Below are 25,829 nucleotides of genomic sequence, written 5' to 3' on the forward strand. Positions count from 1 at the left end.
AGAAAAAAATTAGTACTGTTTTATTACACAGAGTGAACAAGAAATATTTGTTTATTTAGTATTTGGAAGTCTTTTCGAATAGTAGGTATGTGAATATTTCTGCGGAAATGCATTATTTTCAGTTTTTCAACTTTAGAATTGCTGAAATCAGGACTGATTTAGTACTTGGAAGCCTTTCCAAATAGTAAGTCATGAAAGTTTTTCTGCGAAAATGCACAATTTTTCTAAACATAGACACTCAAAAAAAATTGCATTTATTGATAAAATATTGTAAAATATAACAGACGCGTTTTAGCATACAGCGTGTTTTGATTGCTTTGGTTAGCGTTGTTTTAGTTCGTTTTGGTTTGTTGGTTCATTTTTGTTTATTTTTGTCTTATCTCGGTTCGGTATTGATGTCTAAATTACAGTATCTACTAGGTTAAGCTCATACCTACACAAGAAAAGTGTTTAGAATGTAAAGCAGGAACACGTTTCCATGTAACTGATTTCAGTTATTCTAAAGTCGGAAAAAAGAGAATGATGCATTTCCGCAGAGAAATTTTTATGACTTTGTGTTTAGGGAGGCTTCTATATACTGGGTGTTTTGTTGTTTTTTTTTTATATAAATGATTTCAAGTAAAAAAGAAACGTCATTCGGATATCCAAGCCGTCGCCGTCGCTAGTCAGTGAAAAATCAATTTTGTCACTAGAAAAAAAGTGTTTCTTAGTAGTATTTTCAAAAAATTTCAGATTTTAAAAGCTGTAATGTATTGTAGATTATTGTAGAATAATATACAATTCATTACAGCTTTCAAAATCTGAACCTGGGACACCCTGTAAATATGTCCAAACCAAAAATATGCAAATATCAAAAAAAAATCCAGAAAAGCTTGTTCATTACAAAATCCCCGCCAAACACGACAAAAGAAAGCATGCAATACAAAAGCTATTTTAAAATCTGTATCGATTCACATCCCTTTTGATCATATAACGCTTTTAAATAAAGGGTTATTTGAAGAAAAAACTCACCTGTCCCTTAAAAGGGAAAGGGTTTATTCCCTTTTCGCACCTCGTCTCATCCTTCAAACCTTTGCTTCAATCCAATCGAAATGGAAAGAAGTTTTGATAAATCCTGTGGCCATTTTCTCGTTGCCGGCTTGCAGGAAAGGCCGGATTTTATTCTGCGAGCACGCCGCTTTCAGAATCACGTGAGTATTTATTTTCGTATAGGGCAGAGTTGTCGGACGACTCGGTTATTTCCTGATAGTTAGAGAATTTCCTGGATTTTCCTGAATTTTTTCTCTGCAAGTAAATGAAAAGTTTTTTAAAAGGATTATCTTGTTCTTGACAAGAATTCTGTTTTTTTTTTGTCACCAGAGGAAAATCTACAGAATAAAAATGTTATTTCTGTCAACAGTTTATAATAGGTATATCTGCTAAAAAAACTAATGTGTTCTTTGAGAGTTATACAGATATTTTAAATAGTTTTTTCTTTGTTCTTTTTGTTTTTTTGCGTTTGATGACAGGATGAGATAATATATCTCTTCAACATCCTCTGCCATTGATCCTACCTCCGCTCGTTATAATAAGAGGTACTGAATAAAGAACGAAGAGCACAAGTATTTTCCCAAGGTAATAAACACTTTGAATCTTTGTCTTCCCGACTTACAAGATCGCCATAGTGATTCACTTTCACTCCCCTTGGAATAACATAGATCCAAGACGTCTCTTGCCGATATGGTATGTGTATACACGGTGAATTTTAAACCGTAATATGTCGACTGTGTCAACCCCAGAAACACATCTATAAGGTTTTTAAAAAAAAAGATTGAACATTTTTTGAAGAATTTTTTTGGAAATGTTTTAAATTTTTAGTTAAAAAATATAATATCTTTTTAATATAGCAACATAGAGATAGGTAGTAGATTGAATTAACAAGAAAGAAAACCCAGAAAAGATCCAGTGGTTGGTTCTCAAAATTGAAGGGAAAATTCAATTTTTTTGGAAATTTTCAAAGTAAAATATCTCGGTTATTTTGAGCATATTTGAAAAACGGTAAAGAGAAAATATGTTTATTTTATCGAGTTCTACATGTTTCCACTTATTTAAGAATTCTCCTGTATATTTCCCTTAAATTTTGTCCATTTTTTCGAATTTTGCCAAAAAAAGAAAAACTGCCACGCTTCTTACAAGAAACTTACCGAAAAACTAGTATACTTGAAAAATTTATGAAAACATCATAAATATATAGTATACCTACATTTGAAAAATCTAGTTTTGATGATATCTGAAAAAATTGAAAAAAAAGCTGTTGACTGTCCTTTAGACGTGAAATTTCTCTTTATTGTTCTGCTACCACGGTCCCTATCCCCAAATACATGGTTTCCAGTCGTAGTTAGTATTATCAACCAGCAAGTCAGATTTTAAAGAAAAATGATTCAGGAAGATCTTCAAAAATTGCTACGTACTTGGGCCTACAACATCCTGAGCAATAAACTGGCCATTGTATGAGAAGATGATCCGCTACATTACTGGCAAATGCAGGAGTGAACATGACAACGTTAAAAAGACACGGAGGATGGCGATCTGCAACGGTTGTGGAAGGATATATCGAAGAGTCCATCAACAATAAAATAGAGATTGCGAAAAAGATTCAAGATGCTGTCAGTATTCCAGAACGAGCCGTTGGAATGACAGAGCCTATTTCAAGCAGTGGAGGGACAGCATCTGGAGGCATGGCAGCAAAATGGTGTAGCTCTGAAGTTATAACACACTAGTTTGTTATAATTTCAAAAACTCACGCGTGTGTTATTATTTATTTTATATGCATGTATACATGTAAGTAATGTCTGTATAAGTAGTAGTTGTTAAATGTATGGATAAAATGTATTTAACACGTCGTTTCTGGCATCATATTGTAACTCGGTGTATACAGTTTACAATGTGTCATTTTTGGTTAAAAATCTTAAAAATGGACAATAAGCATTTAGTAAGTCTGCTCCTCAACTAACGAATCCTAGGAGTCGAGTCAATATGAGAAACTGAATCGTGGGATTCGATTCACTAAAAAGAATCCCCATCACTAGAAAACAGAAAATGTATCAGAAAACTCAGCAAAGCGTTTTCCAAAGCTTGGCAATTTCCATATATTTAAGGGAATTCTGGCTCTAACCATCTGGCAACGGTGCCATAAGTCGAGCCGCATTTTACCGGCTTCACCAACAGCAGTTTCGGTCCGTACTTATCCCGATCTGTGTATTTATTCTCCCGTTGTGTTTAGTTTCCTTATTTTTCTTTCGTTTTTTCTTACTTTTCGTCCGCTGTTCCAGTCCGTGGTCGGCTCGCTCGGTACGCCTCCCGAAACTCAACACCGTCTGTGATCAATTCCCGATTCCTTTCACTACTTCCGTTTGTTATGTAAGTATCTGTAAGTAGTTGTGTCGCGAGTTTTAGTGCAATGGGGACTTTAACGTCACCTAGATCTGCTCTATAAATATGAGAAAAATTTAGGACGGAGCTTATATTTCAGGAAAGTAGAAGGGACAGTACCTCCTTAAATAGTAAAGCCACGGAGTTGATTGAGTAGATCAGTGTTCTTCAGAATTACGAGTATAACTTTTTTAATACAAATGGTAGAAAAAATTAGGCTATAAAGAATAATACAAAAAGTCTGCGAAACTATACTTAGAGAAACACTAACAACTTCTATATTTTTGTTATACAGAGTGATTCTCAAATAAGTGCAGATATTTTTAGGGGTTTGAGAACAACTTGATCTTTTCTGTTTTTTTACTACTAACTTTAATCTACTACCTATATTGCCATAATATCAAGGAATTATGTTTTTAAGAGAGACATAACATTCTATATTTTTGTCATCTACATTAATTTATTATATTATACTATTTTTCCTATTAATAATTCCCAAAACTTCACATAAACATAAAGATTAACTTCACGTAAACATAAGGTATATAAAAAAGAATAATTAATGTTGCAACATTTATGTGATATGAACTAACTTGGCCTTTGCCGTGTAATTATTGATAAAGATTATTTACACTAATTTTAAATAAAAATCGTTTACAATCGATTGGAAAAGATAATTTGAGGCGGATACATAGAGGATACTATTTTGATCCTCACCTAACATGTGGGTTAGATGCTCCAATCCAATTATTTTCAAAAAAATTCTAATAACTTGAAAACTAAACCTTCTGTACAGTTCGTTGTCAATGACTTTTCATTGCCTAACACATAGAGTTCATATTAAATAAATTTTATAAATATTATATATATATATATATATATATATATATATATATATATATATATATATATATATATATATATATATATATATATATATATATATATATATATATATAATACGTAAATACAGGGTGTTTCAAAACAAATGCGAAAAACTTCAGGGGGTGATTCCTTGTTCTAAATAAAGGGTATTTGCTTCATAAACGTTGGGTCAAAAGTCAACCATTAGGGAGATATCGCGGTACAAAGATGGCGGAAAAATAATGTTTTTATTTTTTATCTTGAAAACGAAAAGAGATAGACTAATAAAATTTTATGGAAGCATTACTGTTGTGAAAGCACACTTTCTGGTAATTTTTTCACTTTTTTAAAATGAGTGGAAGGTGTTGAAATAAACTACCCCATTCATTCTTGTTAACGAAATTTAAAGAAAAATCTTATCAAACACATGCAAAAAAATTAATTTGGATAGTTTAGTTTGTTTAAAAACTTTTTTATCTCTTGTATTTTTTTGATAAAACTCACCGATTTGAAATTAAAAAATAAAATGTAAAGCATTACATGTCAGGACAAAAAACCTTTTCTGATAAAGAATCTAGTGGGCTGCTGTAATTTTTTTAGGAAAAAATCTAGTCGGCCGCTGTTACTTTTTAAGATGTTCCTAATATTATTTTATTTGACATTACTCTACTGCAATACGTTATTATCTAGATGATTATTATTATCGTTATTATCACTAGATTCTTAATCTAAAAATGTTTTTTTGTCCTGACATGTAATGCTTTACATTTTATTTTTTAATTTCCAGTCGGCGAGTTTTATCAAAAAAACACAAGAAGTAAAAAAGTTTCTAAACAAACTAAACTATCCAAATTAAAGCATTTGCATGTGTTTGATAAGATTTTTCTTTAAATTTCGTTAACAAGAATGATAGGGGTAGTTTATTTCAACCCCTTCCACTCATTTTAAAAAAGTAAAAAAAATTACCTAAATGTGTGTTTTCATAACAGTAATGCTTCCATAAATTTCATTAGTCTATCTTTTTTCGTTTTCAAGATAAAAATAAAAACATTATTTTTCCGCCATCTTTGTACCGCGATATCTCCCTAATGGTTGACTTTTGACCCAACGTTTATAAAGCAAACTACCCTTTATTTTGAACAAGGAATCACCCCCTAAAGTTTTTCGCATTTGTTTTGAAACACCCTGTATAAACAGTTATTATCAACAAAACTCACCTTCTTAACAGCAGTTAAGGGACATAAAGGACCATTACTACCGCTTTCCCGTTCAATATATGTATTCTAATAATGTCGCGATGAGTTTTTACGGCTATTAAGCTATCTTTATACATTTCGCACGAAAATAGGTTCTAAAAAGAACAATGTCCGACTGCAAGGTCTGCTAGTAAACATTTTCAAGCTAAAAGTATCACAACACTATTTATTTAAACCAAAAACTCGTAATAGAAAACTGAAGTGTCAAAACCAATGACAATGTCAGGAAACAAATAAATAAATGCGGCAACTTGACATTTTTTACAGCAGAGCTACCACCTGAATCCTCAGCGCGAAATTTAAATTCCAGTTAGTCAGTACGGCGCCGAATATGTCCATGGTTGGCAACAATGAATTTAAAAACCGCGCCCTCGATTACGTAAACGATATCAAATATATTTATATTGTATATTTATATACCGAGAAGACCAGGCTACTAGTAACATAGCAAGTTGCCGGACGAATTTACGTTTACCCGATTTGCGTTCGTTCTCGAGATTCACTGCCGGCTAGTCGGCTGGTCAGGCAGTACGTGCTTGTGACAGACTAGGAATACGACGCGAGGAGTGCCGAGTACCTATTTATTATTTTCAATTTAAGTGTTTACCTTCACTTAAGGTAACATTTAAAATAAAAATACTTAAATATTTATTATTTGAATGTGTTTACAAGCCAAAATTAAAAATAAATAAATTCTCTAAACCGAAAAAGAACTATAATATTACTCTAAATAAAAAAAAGTTATAACAAGTGTTCAAAAAGACCACCTTCTTGTGCTAGACAGAAGCCTAGACGGTCGTAAAATCCCCGTCTGACATTGGCTAACATATTAGGGCTAATAGTTTGGAAGGCCTCTCGTATTTTTACTTGAAGCTCATCCAGATTATCAGCCCTATTATGACAATACACTTTGGATTTTACATAACCCCACAAAAAGAAATCATTGGGAGAAAGATCTGGTGATCTAGCGGGCCACAAAATAGGTTCATATCCACTAATTAAACGGTTGGGAAAAGTATTGTTCAAATATTCTTGAACAATACGGGCATTGTGGGCAGGGAAACCACCTCAGCAATTTGATTACTTGAAAACGTGGGATTTTGATCCGCGGTAGCACAAAGGAACACTTGCTTTAACTCCTGTTCTTCATTAATCAACACATCAGGCTTTTTGTGTTTTTGTGGGGACACGCACCCATGTGTTTCAAAATTATTAATAACTCTTGATATAGTAGGTAAAGATGGAATTGGCCTGTTTACAAAAGTTTGTGGAAAAATTGTTTGTATATCCCGATAAGACCTATTTTGGAAATACCATTTTATGATTTGAATTTTCTCACGAACTTCACAAACATCCATTATTTTACTTAAAAAATAAATTTTACACGAGAACTGTCGCGAGAATCTACGGTTCTGCCTATGTTACTACTACGGTGGTCCGGTCTGTATATCCTCTAGTAATGACGTCACGGACAAGAGCGAAGGCCTTAGTATTTCAGGTGGTATTGGACGGTGTCGCTTGATACAAGACTGCACAGGTGATTCGGAAAAAACAGACGACGAGACTGTTATAATAAAGTAATGAGTCATTGATATTATGTCATAGCCGTGCAAATAGTAGTAGATGTGGGATTTCAATCTTTTTTCACCTTGTTCGCGAATAAAATCACTCCTATATTTCGAGGATAAAAAAATTGCGAAAATTCTGTTTTACCACTTCGTTCAAAATCCTTCATCTTTAATTGAGAATGTTAAGGTTGATATCATTTTCGGTATCTACTTATCTACTACCGCTTTGTCTCGAGTGAGATCATTATAAATAAATTTACAAAACATAATATGCGGATATATCACACGATCGAAAAAAAAAACGGCGTCATAGGAGAATAGGGAATGACAATCGATGATAATTTTGGCCAGGTTAATTACTTGGCTCGTACTCTTTATTTTTTTAATGGAACCGAGAATGACACTTACTGGAGTTGGCGGTAAGATGGTTGTAACTTATTTTTATATTGACTAAAATTTATTTTTAAATGGTGTAGTTTATTCAAGAAAAGTATTTTTTTGGAAATATATTTGTGTCTGGAAACGTTCTATCCTTTTTTAATCTTTCTACAGGGTGTCCGAGAAATAAGTGCAAGTATTTTAACTGGTAGTATAGTTCAACCCCAGAAACACGCCTATGAGTTTTTTTTCGCGAAAAAAACATTGAAAATTCGAAATTTTTTGAATTTTTTTTTTGGCAAGATACGTATTAGATTAATTGCCATATTATTAAAATAATATGGCAAGATACGTATTAGATTAAATTTACAAGAAAGAAAATCAAGAAAAGATCCAGTGGTTCTCAAAATTTTAGCAAAAAATCATTTTTTGGAAATTTTCAAAGTAAAATAGCTCCGTTATTTTGGACTTATTTGAAAAACGACAAAGAGAAAATATGTTTCTTTTATCGAGATCTACAACCCCTTAAAATACTTGCACTTATTTCTGGGACACCCTGTATAACTGGTTAACTGGTGTTAACTTTTGACAAGTTTTATGTCAATTTTTAGTAAATAACATCTAGAGATTGATCTCAGATTGAAAGTAATACATTAAAACTTTATGTTGAAAAATTCTTATTAAATCATTCTTTAGCTTCATTTTTCAATCAGATTAAATAAAAAAAAATGATAGATACGACTTATTTATAGTAATCATATTAATTTAAGTGAGCTATAAATAATATCTAAACTATTGTACAGCTGCCTCTCTAATTTTTGTGAGAGTGGTATAAATAATTCCGATATTTTTCTAGGTCAAACAGTTAAAAATAAGACTATTTTACTGAGTATCCTCTAAAAATACACCCTTTGAATGCAATTGAACTGTGTTGCATTAAAAAAGAATAGCTTTAAAAGAGGAAAAATCTATAAATTGTATTAGCCAAGTTGTACAATACAAACATTCTTTGCTAAGCCTGGAGAAAAATTCTTTTTAAAATCTTTTGTAAACTAAGAAAGAAATTTAAAATTATTTGACGATATGCTTACAATGTTAAAAAATATGTCACTGCATTTTTATCTTTCGTGTTTCAAGCAGCCTTATCTAAAAGTCCATAACCTATGTGAATATTTTAAGTTTAATATTTTGTATTTTTATCTTTTATTATCATGTTTGTTGTTTATTATGTTGCTGCTTTTTGTACGTACATAAATTTTTTATATAAAACTATCTTAATATTAATTCAGATTATAATAATATTATAATCAATAATTAAAAGTATTTACACACAGAGTGTTCCATATACAAGGTTCATATTTTGAGGAGTTGTATGTTGTTCTATAAGAGTAAGGTCTAATATTCATCAATTAAAGCATAACACAAGAAGTTAATTTTCTCTAAAACGGTATGGAAATTTGGAAAAACATAAACGGGATTAACCATTTTAGAAATAACAACAGTAACTCTGTTATTATCAATTTTTATTAAAAATGGTAAAGAGAAAATATATTTTTGATATTTTTTTTTAAATTGAAAAAAGAATTGAAATATGCAATAATATACAGGGGGTTTAAAAAAAATAAACTTTTATGTGCCACGACTTTATGACCTACCCTGTATACTTAAATTTATTACTCGCTAATAGATATTTAAAAATCCTGTAACTTTTGTATTTAACTTTTTGCGGTACCTCCTATATTTTACCTAATAATCGACCGTTTCCATACATAAAAGCGACCCTGTATATTATTTTAAGTTTTTACGTATGTTTTAAAATATTTGTATTAAACCAGTGAGTCTCATTGAGAATTCATTTATTGTAGCTGGATGAATAAGAGAAAATACTAAAAGTTTAAAAAATATATATTCGGCCTTCTAAAATACCAAACTAGTTGAAGATTCAGCGAGGCAATCAACCTTTCTTGTCATTTAAAAAAGGAACAACGCATTATTTATATTTTTTATGTTAATAATACGTGGCAAATCACCTAACTTCTTCCGTTTTCCGACATTTTGTATTTTTTTCAATGGCATCATTGCGAAATGATACTATCTACGATTTTTCTATTTTATCATCGAGGTCTAGCAATGACATGTTTTTTTATTGGAAATTATCGTATTTCTGGCCTCTAATTGACTGACTTTCGATATTCTGTAACAAGATCGCCTTTATCATATAAAGTATTAATTAAATTAAAAGACTTGTAGGTGGCAGGATTTGTTTTTAAATTACGTAGGTAGGTATCCATTTCGTACTTGTGCAACTTCCTTGCATGTCACCGGATTGTCTTTATAAGAGGAAAACTATTTTATTGTTGACATTTTGAGAAAAATGCATCCTTCATAAAAAAATTTGCTTGTTCTAAATCCTGTGTATACTTCTCCAAATACCATGCCGTTTCAGAGAAAATTTAAAAAAAAAGTGAGAGTGTGGTGGCATTTCTACGGTAATATCATTTAGTTTTTATTTTTTTGATAGATAGTTCATTGCTACTTTTTTTTGCTATTATAGTTAAAGAAGCAGAACATTTATAATTACCTTTTCCGTAGCACCAAACCAAATAAATTTGGGCTGTTATAGTTATTAACGTAATAAGGCCGATAAACAACAAATAACGGCCGGGCTGAAGTTTGTGATCCGAGGCGATAGCCGAGGATCGTAAGCAGCCAAGGCCGTTATTTGTTATCGGCCGTGTTGCGTTCTAGATTTTTCGTCATACTGCAGATTTTTTAGAGCAATAAACACTACTATTTAATAACAAATTTTATTGAACAATAACACAAGTAAGGATAAAAAATACATAATGTCTTATACTAAAATTCATTTTTCATGATAATGAACATGGAAATTAAAAGTGCACTTGTTGTTCTTAGAAATCTGTAATCCTTCCCAGGGATTTACAGATTTTATAGAAGAAGATGATGCTACTGAAGAATGGCAAATATTTGTATCCACTAAAGACACATTATTTTGGAGCTATCATGAAAAAAGTTGATTTGTTATTTTCATTCTTTTGGAAACTGATTTTTTCTATGTAAGTTTCTGCCACTGTTGAAGACTCCCATCCTCCTAGCTCCTTTAGCGATAGTAAATCACCACCATTTTCGGCGAGCATGGTTGCTGATGATCTACGAAATGAATGCCCTGTATAACGTTCTGGATTCTCCAAGTTCAAAAATTTTGCAATTTTCTACGGTACGCTCCCGATGGTATGTATACCGACGATTTGCTTAACACACTTGCCTTTCTTGTAACCAATGAAAAATTTTGGATTGTCAAAGTTACGAGGACGCAGGTTGATGTATTTTTGTATAAACCATAGGCATCAAACGGAAGGCCCGTTTTGGAATAAGAAATTTCCTATCTTTCTTATTTTTAGTATTTCTTAATGAGACAAGAATATTTTTCTCCGAATCTTCGAAATCATCAACTGTGAGTGACCAAAGCTCGCTGCGCCTACAAGCTCAAAGAATACCAAGCACCAATACAATTTTTCGAGTAACCAGGTGTAATCATCGGCATCCAGTAGAAAATTATTTATGTCATTCTCCGACAGAACTTTGGCTTTTTGGTGAATAACCTTCGTTTTTGCGCCTCAGAAACATGAACAGTTTACCAAATCTATGAACAAATATAATTTAGATGAGTATGATTAAATATCGAAGAAGAATATAATGGCTTTTTACCTTGATATGTCGATGTTTTCATATACTCTCAACGCAAGCTTCAGCATGGATATCTTTGTCCACAGTGATGTAGGAGAATACATTTCAGACATTCTTTTAGCATAAGCCAGCAATACCGCTTCATTTACGCTGTTTATACTTCTATCCTGCCGCCACTTCAAAAAATTGTCATATTCCTGCTGATATCTCTCTGGGTTATAGTCGGAAGTAAATTTTGAGTAGCCGCAGCCGCTTCCTCCTGTATTTCCAACGGAATTTCTCGCGACATCTCGCTATGGTCTATTTTCCCAATTTTTGAAAAGTCCAACTGCAATAAATAGTCATTGTTGCAGGTGACAGACGTTACGATTACCTTAGAAACTTAACGGCCGCCGGCCGTTATGATAACGTCCGGCGGACGTTATATGCATCTTTTCCATTCTGATTTTGCTTATGTTATAATAATATAACAATATAGTATGACGAAAACATTTTAAAACAACAAAAAATATGACGTTAATTAAATTTTTATCAATAACAATCTATCAAAGAATAAATTCGAAATTATATTACCATAGAAACGCGTTTTGATTTTTAGAACTTAGGATGTTTTTTTTTAATTTCCTCTAATGCGGTATGGAAATTTATAAATGTATAAACGGGATTAATAATTTTAGAACAAACAAAATTTTTTATAAAGAAAGCATTTTTTTGGGATTCCGGTATAACACAACATATTTTTAGGATATGCGTTTTTATAAACTATGCAACATTAGTTTATTATCTAATTATCTGACAAATGGGCCACCCTGTATACTACATATACGAATGTATTTATATTAAATCCAAATAAAAAACAACTACACCATTTTACAACTAAAAACAATTAAAATTTGGTGTAAATTTATAAATAATTTACGCTTACTTCCTACCACCAGCACCCTTTCTGCCAAACTTTTTGCTATTAAGGAATCACTAAGAATAATCTCCAACCTACCTCCTTCCAAATGGGCGATATGTTCAGATTCACTAAATGCATTACAATGCCTAAACGAATTATCACCAAAACATCCTCTAGCCGTTAAATCGCTCGACTTGCATCACTCTTCAAAAATGTCAATATTCCATAGGTATATTGATAAATGAGGTCTAAATTATAAGAAAATGCATTTTCTACGAAAACTTGAAGGTATAGGTAAGAAATGGTATAATACAATTTGATAGACAATTAAATTGTGCATTTGATTCTCATAATATATACAGGGTGTTCTATTTAAAGTAAATAAGTTATTGATGTTTAAAGCTAGTAATTATTTAAAATAAATTTTTAGACACTCTGTATAAGGTAGTATAATTTTTATTATTGCAACACAATAACTGGTCAATAAATAAACTTCAGTAAATATTTAGTATTAAAAACTTTGATACCCTCGGAGAAATGAAGCCTTAAAATTTATACTGCAATTTCGTAAAATTGAAAATATTTCAAAAACGGTAAGGTTTAAGTGTAATAAACCTTAATCAAATTTACCTTTATTTTAATCGTAGAAACTAAAAATGCAATAATATACAGGGTGTTCCATTTAAAAAAATACAACTTTGATATTTTTTATTTATTTGGGACACTCTGTATCTTAATAAATATATTTAAATTGTAGCTCTAATAGTCCTTCAACGAACCCAAAACTTACAATTTGTAAAAATCTAATCGTTTAGCTACAATACTCCGTGTCGTATGTGGTGAACAACCCTGTATATCATTTTGTTTTTAATAAATAAAACCTTTTTTTATACAGGGCAACCCTTAAATAAGTGCGAATATTTTAAGGGAAACATGAAAATATGGTGGCATATTTCGACCCCCGAAATACGATTATGAGAGTTTTTTCGCGAAAATTTTTTTTTGGAAAATACTGAATTTTTTTGAAAATTTTTTTGGAAATTGTCTTAGTTTTTAATTAAAAAACATAATTTCCTGATAATATGGCAACATAGGTAGTAGATTAAATTTCCAAGAAACAAAATCTAAAAACGATCTAGTGGTTCTCAAAAGTTTACCAAAAAATCATGTTTTTTTATTTTTTTGAAATATAAAAAAATATGTTTCTTTTATCGAGATATGAAAATATCTGCACTTATTTAAGACTCACCCTATATAATGCAAATTTTAATTTTTCGGCACCTTTCAATTATGTGTAGGTATTTTCATGTTTACTGAATTTTTTCTCAAAGTTGATGAAAAAATTAATCAACTTATACAAAACAAAGTTATTAAACAGTAATTAGCTCATTTAGTAATTAAACATTTTTATTAATTCCTTAATTGACATATCAATATCATTATTTGATTTAAAATTCCATTTTTTTGGCAAAATTTTGGTCACCTTTTGTCATGTATTATATTTAATTACTTATTTAAAATTTATCGTTAATTAATCAAATAATTTGTCACTACATTCATTAATTAATTATTTTACTCCATACATAATAATTAATTTTTAATTACTGCATTTTTGTTTTCCACAATAAAAAATAAAAATGTGTTAATACTGTAAGTAATTAAAAATTCTCACGATATACTTACCTATATATAAACGAACCTTTGTTCCAATTAATAAATATAATTACTGATCATCTCTCATTAACATTTTTTTTGCTGCTATTTCAGAGCAATTAATCATATTTAGAGCTATTAATATCACAAGGTAAAACAAATATTTTTTTCCCAATTTATCACATCCATCTGTTGTTTTTCCAGTTAGCAGTGGCGATGTAGATAAAAGTTCTGACTGCCACAATTTATGGATTTCTCTACAGGGTGGTCTAAAGAAAATTATAAGTAGATTGATTAGGTTTTTCACAGGTTCCGGACAGGGTTCTGGACCTATGAATGGCAATAATAAGCCTTGTTTAGCCATTTCATCTGCCTTTTCGTTACCCTTATGTAGACCGGTTTTGAAGTCTTAACCTTCAAAATCAATAAAACAGAATGTTTCTGTCAGTATTGACAATTTTTCGTTTGTTTCTTCCAATTTGTGAAACAAAGAAAGTCAATATGTCAGAAAGTGACTACAATGAAGTTTATTTTAACGAAGCTGCCGAAAAAGCAGAAGCAATAAGAATAAGAGAATAAAAAAAATTAAAAAATAAAGAGAGTTAAAGAAATGGAAGAAAAAAGTATAGGTAAATAACGTGACACATTAAAAATTGTAAAATATCAGTTTTGACAATATTAGCTTATGTCTCTGGATATTTTTAATGAAGTTTTTATTTACAGCATATGCATGTCAATTTGACTGTTTGCTAAATTTTACTAAATCTAGCTTAGTAAAAATGTTAAGTGGAACTTGTGCAAAGCTATTTTTCATTAAAGGATTAACCATATTTTAAATCCCACTTTCATACGGAAATGCTTTATGTAGCAAGTGTGTTAAATCTTCAATTATTTTATTTAGAACAATAGACAATTGTTCAAAATAAAACAATCTGTGATGCAATCGGTGGTCACACAATCAGAGGTTTTCACAAACTCGATACACACGAAATAGATAAAAAAACTCTCTGGATAATTGAGTGCTGTTTCCACCAAACCCTGTCTTTAACAACACAGACACCCTTTGATAATTGATGAAAACGACAGTCTCTGTTTTGTCCATTTTTTGGAAACACGCCATTATTTGAAAATATTTTACCAGTTTTATGAATTCATCTAGTTAATTTTTCAAGTAATTGTTTTAAAGAACGTCAATATTCATTAGCTCATACCCCGTAGGAATATCGTGACAACGTAGGTAACCTCTTTTACATATTCTATCTCATGTACAAGGACTTTTTTACCATAAATAAAATATTTATAGTATTGTTTCACATCGGTAACCCTACGCGTGGCATTTCGTGCCAACTCTGATCCACCCGGCATAAAGAAGTCTTCCAAATATTTCATGAATTCGACTGCGGAATGCCCGGATCACATTTGGCAAGCTTGCCAGTGGTTTATTAGATTTTGAAAATGTCAGTAAGGTAGACAAAACGTACCGAAAACTAGAATAATATACAAAAATGTGTTTCGTGTAAACTCATGGATTTAAGTATACCGTGCAATTGATCAATTTTGGTGAGTAGAAAAAATTACTATCAATTAATATTTTTTTTTAGTTTATTCCCTGTAGTGTGATATTTATTTGTTTATCTACGTCATGCGTCAGTAAGTTAAGAAGCTCTTAACTGGCACTAAATACCTACTAACATGGCACTAAATAGCTACTAAATACAAATAAAATTAATGTTCTATTGATTATAATTATAAAAACATGAAAACTTATTTATTATAAAAGTGAATGATACAGTTTGAACAATCTTTCAAGTAAATGCCTGATGAAGCAGCTACATTTCCCGAACTTGTATTCGATATATTCAAATTCTGATTCTGATGACTAGCCGTGGCAAATTAAAAGGGCTCTGGGTTTTAGAATAAGTGGTAGGGGGGTTAATCTCTGCGACCTTAGAGATCTATTGTGTCCCCCTTTCTTGAGTTATAACTCATCATACACTCCCAGGACTTCCTACGGAGACCCGTGTCCTTCACAGCCGAGGAGCTCTGACCCAGGCCGGGTAGACGAAACGGTAGTTTGTGTCGCCTGTTGGGTTTAGAGGTAGGAGGTAGGCTCCCGACCCTTGGAGGAGGTGGTAGCTTGTATGCCACTTGCGGAGGATGGTCTCACGCAAGTGTCAGCCACCTCTCCTGTAGTTCTCTTTGGGTTTGGCCCCTTGGAACTTTCATTGTTACTGTTCCCAGTGTCGCTAGGGGGTTTCCCCACAGCTTCACCGGTGATGTTTTTCTTACTATTATTATCAGATCTCATAGTGTTCCTATGAGTCGCTAGGGACAGTCGGTTCACGTCTACAGAGCCCCGCATGTAGAAGTAAGGGGTAAAATACAATGGGGTGCCCCCCGATGCCCCAAGGTTGAGGCTGTCCGTAGCCCCGCCCGGTATGGTTATATGTCTTGGTGCAATTCACTGGCCACGACACTACAGTCAGGGACAAGACGATGAGAGAGATGCTTCTTAGACCAAGCCAAGTGCTAGGGGGGATTCCCCCCAGCACCTGACCAGGAGCTTCTCCACCAACGACAAGGTCTTGCATCTCCTAGGGGAAGAGGGCTCTGGGTTACTTGGTTTTAATTTTTTAAAGTTTGCTTCACAACTATCTCCCGTCCCGCCTAAAATTTTTGACGCTATTTTTCTTTCATTTTCGGCGGAGTTTTCGATATAACCTTCCGCCACCGTGTTAGACCGCCAACCACCATGACGCTTTACTGTCGAAAGATCAGCTCCCGAGTCTGTCTGTTTATTATAGTTAGACGTAGATAAAATATTGTACAATACACGCGAGTTAACTCCATTAAGATACTTGTGTGGTTACACAACTCGTGCTACGCACTCGTCGTGCAACTTTCAATATCACATCTGTCAATATCTATTATAGTCTAAGATACGGCTGCAGGATTATTAAGTTCGTCATATTTTTAATCAAAACCTAATTTTTATGTATAGTGATGAATAGGGAAATACACTTTTAACAGGGTGCCAATCAAACGTTTCAAAGTTTTTCCTGGTACTTTATATGGGTCCGGCAACAATGCGTCGGGCATTTGCAGCTCCTATAATAAAAAAAATTTGTTATTGGAATTTGGGATAAGTGCAAACCTAAAGTATGTATTAGGATGTATTTCAGGAAAATATTTTAACTTCTACAAGGTCGCTCAAAAAAGTGTGAGTGGATCATGATGATTTTGTTTTAATGGAACACCCTGTTTATTATTGCACTTTTGGCTTCCTTTATGATAACTTTACATAATCCCAAAATACTATTAAATATTTTTTAAGCCTTTAAAAAAATATTAAAAATACAAGAAATGTCATGAAATCAAAACTATATAGGTATTTAATATAGTTGGTCTGTACCTTATGATTGTACTATATCATTTTTGTGCTTAAATCATTTTAGAATTTTTAGCGGTTCCACTTAAAAAATCGAAGAAAAACTATTTTATATTTTAGAAAGTTTGGCATTGAATTTTGAACAGCATTTTCACCACTTATAAATAAAATAGTTACTTTTTGTAAACAGCGCTTACAAAAAACTACAACTAACTATTACATTTTTTTACCGCTGTACTTTTTTTGAAGAGATGAGTCAACCACAGACGTATAGACATTTTTTATGTAAAATACTGTCAAAGTAATTATAAATATGATATAAGATGTCCATAAGATAATTTAAAAAACCACAATTTTATATTACATTTTTTCTAATTAACAAAATAATTTTTTTGTCATCGCGAAATTTGCGATGAATTTATGTGTTTATTAATATGCATAATATGCATCAAATTGTTTTCGGTAAACTACAATAATACTTACGTCAAGGAAATAACAATACATCAGACAGATTTTTCCATAAAAGACGTTTAATTTAAATTGTTTTTAATGAGCGTAAATTTCCAACGGTATGCTACCTGCTTTATGCACATTCGTTTGTTTATTTGTAAAGGCTATGGCCACTAGAGGTTTATCGGCTTGATCAAACTGCATAAGGTGTTTTTCCACTTTGATTTAATTACGTTGTATGATTTGGTAAATTTTTTTGGACTGTCCAGTCAATTTTAATAAATTTGGGGGGGAATATTATCTAGGGGCTTAAACTGGACTTTTAATCTAACTGGTCTTATAATAATAGGATCAGAATAGGATCAGGGCAAAAACACGTACAAAATTCATCACAGCACTTCAATACGCTGATGATTGCCCCTATAGTTGTCGCAAAAAACGTTACAGCAACTACAAAAAATGTTGAACACATATACCTGGTTATACGAGGCTTTGAGCCTTAAGCTGAACATCGATAAAACTAAAATCATGTGCACTCCTTCAGAAAATCACAACAATGCTATAAAAATCGGAGAAGAAGAGACGCTGAAGTCATGATTACCAAATCCCTACTTCGTGTTATTTCGCGAATAGTGTAGGGACAGTCTAGGTTTAAGATATGTTTATATGTATAATCGGTCTCTGAATTATTTTTTTTAATTAAAGGCTCCAGCAAGTTTGAATCACCTTGTACTGACAGACGTTTTAAAGAGAACAAAATACAGATTAAATTTTATTAGACTTATTCGTTATCAACCGAAAATGCTGAACCTGTAATTTTATATCCACAATAATCGAACTATAAATATTTGAAATTATTTTTCTATTAAACATTACTGTTCCCCATCGGTGATTACTAGCGTAGTTAAAAATATTCCACAATTTTTAAATAACGTATAAATAAATGATAATTAATTATAATTGTTCCGTATATTTAATACAAATGCCACAATCGTACTAACAATCCATTTGTAACTTCATTATTTTCGATTGCATTTCAAACCAGTGACTGTTAGTTAGTTGGGTACTGAGACTTCTCTACAGGCACACATTATATTATTTCTTACAGAGTATTACAAAATGTTTCAAAAAAATTACTATAGTTACAGAAGGTGTGATAAATATTAATGATCTACTACATATTTATAAAAAAGAAGAAAATAGTAGAGAGGTTCTCGGTAGTAATCGACATGATTAAGCAAATATTAGGTATACAAAAATCTCTTCGGATTGCAAGTCATCTTTGAAATTATAAAGGTATTTTGCAGGAGTGATATTAGTATTCACACATTTAAAATACATTAAAACATATTAAAGTATAAGATTTACATATTTACATTAAATTACCTATGTTCTATTATTAATGAGACAAACTTTAGATACATTATTAGGAACATACATTATTGGAAGATAACCAATTATGGAATATCATTTAGTTTTTGTGTTCTATAGTATACAATTTTCTCAAAAACATGTGAGAAACAGGTGATTCCTTGTTCAAAATAAAGGGTAGTTTGCTTCATAAAGGTTGGGTTAAAAGTCCACCATTAGGGAGATATCGCCGTACAAAGATGGCGGAAAAATAATGTTTTTATTTTTTATCTTGAAAACGAAAAGCGAGAGATTAATGAAATTTTATGGAAGCATTACTGTTATGAAAACACACTTTCTGGTAATTTTCAAATCGGTGTTTTATCAAAAAAACACAAGAGATAAAAAAGTTTCTAAACAAACTAAACTATCCAAATTCAGTTTTTTGCATGTGCTTGCTAAGATTTTTCTTTAAATTTCGTTAACAAGAATGATAGGGGTAGTATATCTCAACCCCTTCCACTCATTTTAAAAAAGTGAGAAAATTACCAGAAAGTGTGTTTTTATAACAGTAATGCTTCCATAAAATTTCATTAGTCTGTCGCTTTTCGTTTTCAAGATACAAAATAAAAACATTATTTTTCCGCCATCTTTGTACTGCGATATCTCCCTAATGGTTCTCTTGTGACCCAACGTTTATAAAGCAAACTACCCTTTATTTTGAACAAGGAATCACCCCCTGAAGTTTTTCGCATTTGTTTTGAAACACCCTGTATAAACACTGAAACAAATCTAAAAAAACAAGTTATTTTTTTGTAAAATACTTTGTTTTTACTGGTAAACAATATTTCCTAACCAACAAAAAATGCTTAATATTTCAAAAAGTGTGCTTTACGAAACCTTTCTGTTTTGGTTGCGAAATACACAGCATTTTATGGACAAATTAGAATTGAAAATCAATAACAATACCAATGAAGTAATTTCAGCTTTACGGCAATTAAAATTGTTTCAAATCGTCACCGCAGCGCGAAGTGAAAGTCAATAAGGCTCATTCCGATCAATTTCGACAAGTACCCAAACCGAATTCAAGGTCCCGAAGCAGACTAGAACGCGACCTTGACTGAATCACTGCAAAGAAGAATGCGGTACTTAAAAAAATGGACAAAACGTGTATTAAAAACTCAAACATGGAAGAAAGCATCAAACAGGGTGGATAATGTTTGTTTTGGGATATATTTACTATTGTTCTGTGCGCGTGAGACAATTTCTGACAACTCGACAACTTGTTTGTTGTTGATATGAGGTGTCAAGTTGCAAAACCCGCTTTACCAATTTTTAAAAACTGGCAAACTGCAGCAGAAGTCGCCTATCTATACTAATATCACAGAATATCTAGCTAGATATTCTGTGCTAATATATAAAATCCTTAAGTGACTGACTCACTGATTAATCACGATCCTGCTCGAACCACTCAACGTAAGAAGCTCAATTTTGGCATACAGGTTGATTTTGACAATTTTGATATACAGGTGTAGAGGTTCGATAAGAAGGGATTTTTCGAAATTTCAGTTCAAAGGGGGTGAAACCGCCCCTCAAATATTACAATATTTTTTATTTAAAAAACGGTCAAGTTTCCGAAAAAAACCTTAAACACGTATATTTTATTTTGTTTTTTACATATTTTAGGATCTTTTAAAAATGCATACAGGGTGTTTCTAAAAATCTGGTCATTGGTTAATCACGATTTTGCTTAAAGCGCTTGACGTAAAATGCCGATTTTAGGAAAACGATTGATTGATTTTAGGGTATAGAGGTTCGATAAGAAGGGATTTATCGAAACTCGAATTCTAAGGGGGTGAAACCAAACAACCTCTCAAATATTAGAATATTTTTTATTTAAAAACCGGTGAGTTTTTCGGAAAAACTCTTAAACACGTATTTTTTATTTTGTTGTTTCACATATTTTAAGATTTTTTAAAAATTTATACAGGGTGTTTCAAAAAATATGACCATTGAGTCACGATTCTGCTTAAACTGCTTGACGTTTAAAGCTGATTTTTGGCAAACGGATTGACTACAGGTTCGATAAGGAGGGGTTTCTCGAATCTCAAATTCCAAGAGGGTGAAAACGCCCCTCAAATATTACAATATTTGTTATTTAAAAAACGGTTAGTCTTTCGGGAAAATGCTTGGCCATGCATAATTCATTATGTTTCTTTACATATTTTGAATTTTTTTTAAAAAATCATACAGGGTGTTCCAAAAAGTTGGGTAATTGATTAGCAACGATTCTGCTTAAACTGCCAAAATATAATATTTTGTTTTATACATATACATACATATTGTTTTTTCTCATGCTGACATAAATGTGAGAAAATTTTATCCAGTTTGTATGTTAATGGAAATTCTTGCTTTGTTTCATCATCAACATTATAAATGATTAATTCCACGCGAACGAAGTCCGGGTACACGCCAGTTCCTTTATAAAATACAAATTACGATACTGCAGTAAAATTCGTCTTATCCACTTTAAATAAACTAGCATAATATCTAAGAAATCAAGTTAAGATGCAAATATCTTGCTGTATCATTTCCGTTGATCCGTATCATCCGTTGTCCGACGATACGTTGATACGATATTAATTTTATTGGTAGAATTTAAAGACTTTGATTGGTTAGAAAATAACGCAGTTTTTAAATTTATTGCATTTTCATGCATCCGTTCATCGGATATACGTTGGTGTTATTTTATATTTTCGTTTCCGTAACGATTTTGCTATTTTACTTATATTTTTATTAAGATTAGATTAAATTTGTCAAAAAAGTATCAAAACGTCCGTTATCGTACGAACGGGTCCGTTGACGGGCTGAAGTAAAATATTTACGGATAAAGAGTGGCGCGAAAACGCTATGACCAATCAGACCACTGTCGGACCATCGTATCAACGTATAACGGATGCATGAAAATCAAGCTTTATCCGTATTATTTTTGTGTTTTTCTCTTAAAAAAATTAAATATTAATTTTTACTCTGACAACTCAGTTTCTCAAATGATATTAGACTGAATCACTTTAATGAAGAATGCGGTTCCTAAAAAAACGACGATTGAACAAAACGCACATTAAGAACTCAAACAACAGTGCAAGAGAGCATCTCAAATAAGGTGGATGATGTTTACTTTTGTCGTATGCCTACTGCTTCTTGGGTGGGTCTGAAGAAAATCGAGGTTTCGTGACCAAGACTGATGGGAAAATGTTAGAATCATTTTCTTCTGAAAATAAGAAATCGTTAATTTGCGTTTCTTTTAACTAAATATAATGAAATAGGAAGAGGTTTCAATTTAATATGTCAATAAACTGACAGTTTTATTCTGACTCTTTTTACTGATTGACTTCAGAGGCATATTTATTATACTATTTCAGGAATTATTAAATGGTTAATTATTAATAAAGCTGTTAACTGTACAGGGTGTCCCACTAAGAATAGCTCTCGGCTGTATCTCGGAAGGTATTAGCCGTAGGGGCTGCGGAAAAAAATATTTATAACTAAAGAGGCTATGGGAAATTGCTGGAAATTATTTTCAAGTTTGTAAAATGGCCGCTAGAGGGCGCAACTGCTATGGAAAATAAGAAAATAGAATTTTTACAGAATTTTGCCTAGATAATGAGTAGTATAAATAATAGCTTCATAATCTTCAGTAAATTTTGGATTTTTTTTGTTCAAACCATTTTCCCCTATCTGCTGAAATAAAGTGGTGGGGGAAGGTTAGATCTATCTTTATTTAAATGTTAATAACTCCAGACTGGATGATCAGAATCCAACAAGCGAGGGCTCGTTTAAAAGAGCGTTTCTTACTCTATATTATACCATAAAAATAATAATAATAAGGTTTTGAACGTAGACACTAGGGGGCGCTTTCTTACAATTTAACAAACATTTGCGCGTTTTTTACAAAAAAATTAAATGCAATAGTATATGTAATTTTAGCTGATAGTAAAGAGTGGTAAAAGCTTAAAAAGTCAGTGAAAACCGCAACTTGATATCTTCTTTCAAACCGAAGATATTAGCAAAATTATAATAAGTACCAAAAAATAAGCCCTTAATTACCTTATTTTTACAATACAGTGTCAGTAGCCCTCTTGATTAGGCCCATTCTAACAAAAAAATAAGATAGAAACAGTTACCAGAAATACCATAATACCCCAGATGTATTAATATCTAAAATTAAGATATTAATAACAGTGAACAAGAAACGATGATTCAAGATTCAATGAAGTCATGGTAGGCCTTGGAAAAAAGTTGCTTTTGACGTAATAGTATAAACGTCAAATTGTTATTAGATCAACATTTTGATAGTCTTTTATCTTTTGATTGCTTTTTCAAAATACTAACAACTTCAACTACTTCAAATAATAAAGGCATTTTGAAAAAGCAATTAAAACATAAAAACAGCTGCTAAGACTATCAAAATGTTGATCTAATAACAATTTGACGTTTATACTATTACTTCAAAAGCAACTTTTTTCCAAAGCCTACCATGACTTCACTGAATCATCGTTTCTTGTTCACTGTTATTAATATCTTAATTATTAGATAATAATACATCTGGTATTATGGTATTCTGGTATTTCGTTGATATTAAAATAAACTAACTGTTTCTATCTTATTTTGTTGTTAAAATGGGCATAATCTAGCGGGCTACTGCTACCGTGTTACAGTGGCGGATACAGAGGGGGGGGGCCTCCTAAAATCTGTAAATTGGGTTAAATCTTAGGCTTTTGAGTTAAAAATGGCGCCCTAAAAAGCATATTCTACATTACTTTTTATTTTGTGCCCCCCTAAAATAAATCCCTGTATCCGCCCCTGCCGTGTTATAAAAATAAGATAGTTAAGGGCAAATTTTTTCGTATTTATTATATTTTTGCTAATATCTTCGGATTGAAAAAAGATATCAAGATGCGGTTTTCACTGACTTCTTCAACTGAAACAATCAGCTGAAATGACATATAGGTACCGTTGTATTTAATTTTTTTGGGAAATCCCGCATTGTTTGTTCAATTGTAAGACAGCGCCCTCTAGCGCCTACTGTTAAATGCATATTATTATTGTTTATATGGTTTTATATAGAGTACGAAACGATCTTTTAAACGAGCTCTCGCTTGTTAGATTCCGGTCATCCAGTCCGGAGTTATTAACATTTAAATAAAAACAGATCTAACCTTCCCCCATCACTTTATATTAGCAAATAGAGAAAAATGATTCTGACAAAAAAGTCCGAAATTTTCTTAAGATTATGAAGCTATTATTCATAGTAGCCCTTATCTAGGCAGAATTTTGTAAAAATTGCATTTTCTTATTTGCCGTAGCAGTTGCGCCCTCTAGCGACCGCCCTACAAACTTGAAAATAATTTCCAGCAATTTCTCATGCTCTCTTTAGTTATAAATATTTTTTCCGCAAGCTCTACGACTAATATTTTCCGAGATACAGCCGAGAGCTATTCTTAGTGGGACACCCGGTACAAAAAGATTTTTGGACCAATAAACCCTTTTTATGGTGAGAAACTTTTCATACATGGGCTACAAACCAACAAAAAAATGGTAGGAAGCTACTTATTTATTTAAATATATCTTTTTGTCAAAGGAAGACATAAGTAGATTTATTTGTGGAATATACAAGTATTAAAACATATCTTTTCACACAAGTTAGTATTTATGAAGATAATAAAGAGTTAACTATCATCGTAACTGCCAGTGACTGTAGATATAGATATAGAATCTGTGGGAGAGAGGAAGTTAATCACCCTTTTCTTGAGTTATAACTAACTCATCATACAGTCTCAGGGCTGTGAGGAAAGCCAGTATCTAAGAAGGTTTTACAGAGGTTAGTTCTCCATGTCCGATATCAGTCATACAAGTTTATGTCATGAATGATTGTAAAAAATAGGTAGAACATTTAAATATCTACTCCCATTAACTCGAAGAGCTATATTTCTATATGATCATACTGTATACCTATACAGGGTGGTCTGAACTGTATTTTGGAAACTTTGGCAGCATATTCTGCAGATAAAAATAAGTAAAAAACTTCCTATAAATGTATGTCCTAAAATGCTTAGTTCCGGAGATACAGGGTGTAGAAGTTTTATTTTTATTTCGATTTTTTCCAAATAATTTCTGTAAAGTACCGTCAATATTTGGATGAAAATTGATGTCTGGGAGTTTCTTGACAAAGGAAATTTGATTTTGTCATTTTTATGACTCCTACTTGTAGAGGGCGCCACCTACATGTGTTTTAACTACTGTTTTGAAGAGTAATAACTTTTTGTCTGTACCTGTATAAAACTTCTGAGTGAAACATATTCATTTCCATGATTTTTTACATAAAAATGTCTCTTGGTAAAAATTGCTATGAGCAATCGTTCTCAAAATATTTAGAATGGAAATAGTCAATACATGTCATTGTTGACAAAAAATAAATGTATTGAGTAGATAGTTATTTGACTGAAATGACGAATTTGGGAACTTTTTTTTTATTTTTTTTAAATTAATCATAAATTTTTCTCCGAAAAAATGATGATTAAATAGTTTCTGTTGAACATAAAAACATTTCAAATTTATTATTTCAATCTAGTAACTATTTAGTCAGTATGTTTAATTTATGCCAATGATGACAGGTATTGATAATTTCGTTTCCAAATATCTCGAGAACAATTACTCGTGGCGATTTTTACCAAGAGACCTTTTCTACGTAAAAAACGTCCTAAAAGTATATTTTTTTACTCAGTAGTTTTATACAGGTACGGAAGAAAAGTTATTGCTCTTCAAACCAGTTAAAAAATATGTAGGTGGCGCCCATGTGGAAAACTCCCACACACCAATTTTCATCACAATATTGACGTTAC

The 25,829-nt window shown here is 31.8% G+C and overlaps 2 protein-coding genes across 2 annotated transcripts in view; one reads left to right on the top strand and one right to left on the bottom strand.

Moving 5' to 3' along the window:
* Window positions 1-1,128: 1,128 nt before the first annotated feature.
* The window catches only part of LOC115890750, a 45,727-nt gene continuing 21,026 nt past the window's right edge, over window positions 1,129-25,829 (bottom strand). The window contains exon 3 of the mRNA XM_030911072.1: window positions 1,129-1,284. Within this exon, the coding sequence (XP_030766932.1) occupies window positions 1,159-1,284 (126 nt within the window). The 3' untranslated portion in view covers window positions 1,129-1,158. The remainder of the gene's footprint in view (window positions 1,285-25,829) is intronic.
* The window catches only part of LOC115890742 (elongation of very long chain fatty acids protein AAEL008004-like), a 92,016-nt gene continuing 69,415 nt past the window's right edge, over window positions 3,229-25,829 (top strand). The window contains exon 1 of the mRNA XM_030911065.1: window positions 3,229-3,399. The gene's annotated coding sequence lies outside the window, so the exon portion shown is untranslated. The remainder of the gene's footprint in view (window positions 3,400-25,829) is intronic.

The sequence above is a fragment of the Sitophilus oryzae genome, unplaced genomic scaffold (genome assembly GCF_002938485.1).
Source record: "Sitophilus oryzae breed Bouriz unplaced genomic scaffold, Soryzae_2.0 scaffold_910_pilon_pilon, whole genome shotgun sequence".
In the NCBI taxonomy this organism is placed as follows: domain Eukaryota; kingdom Metazoa; phylum Arthropoda; class Insecta; order Coleoptera; family Curculionidae; genus Sitophilus; species Sitophilus oryzae.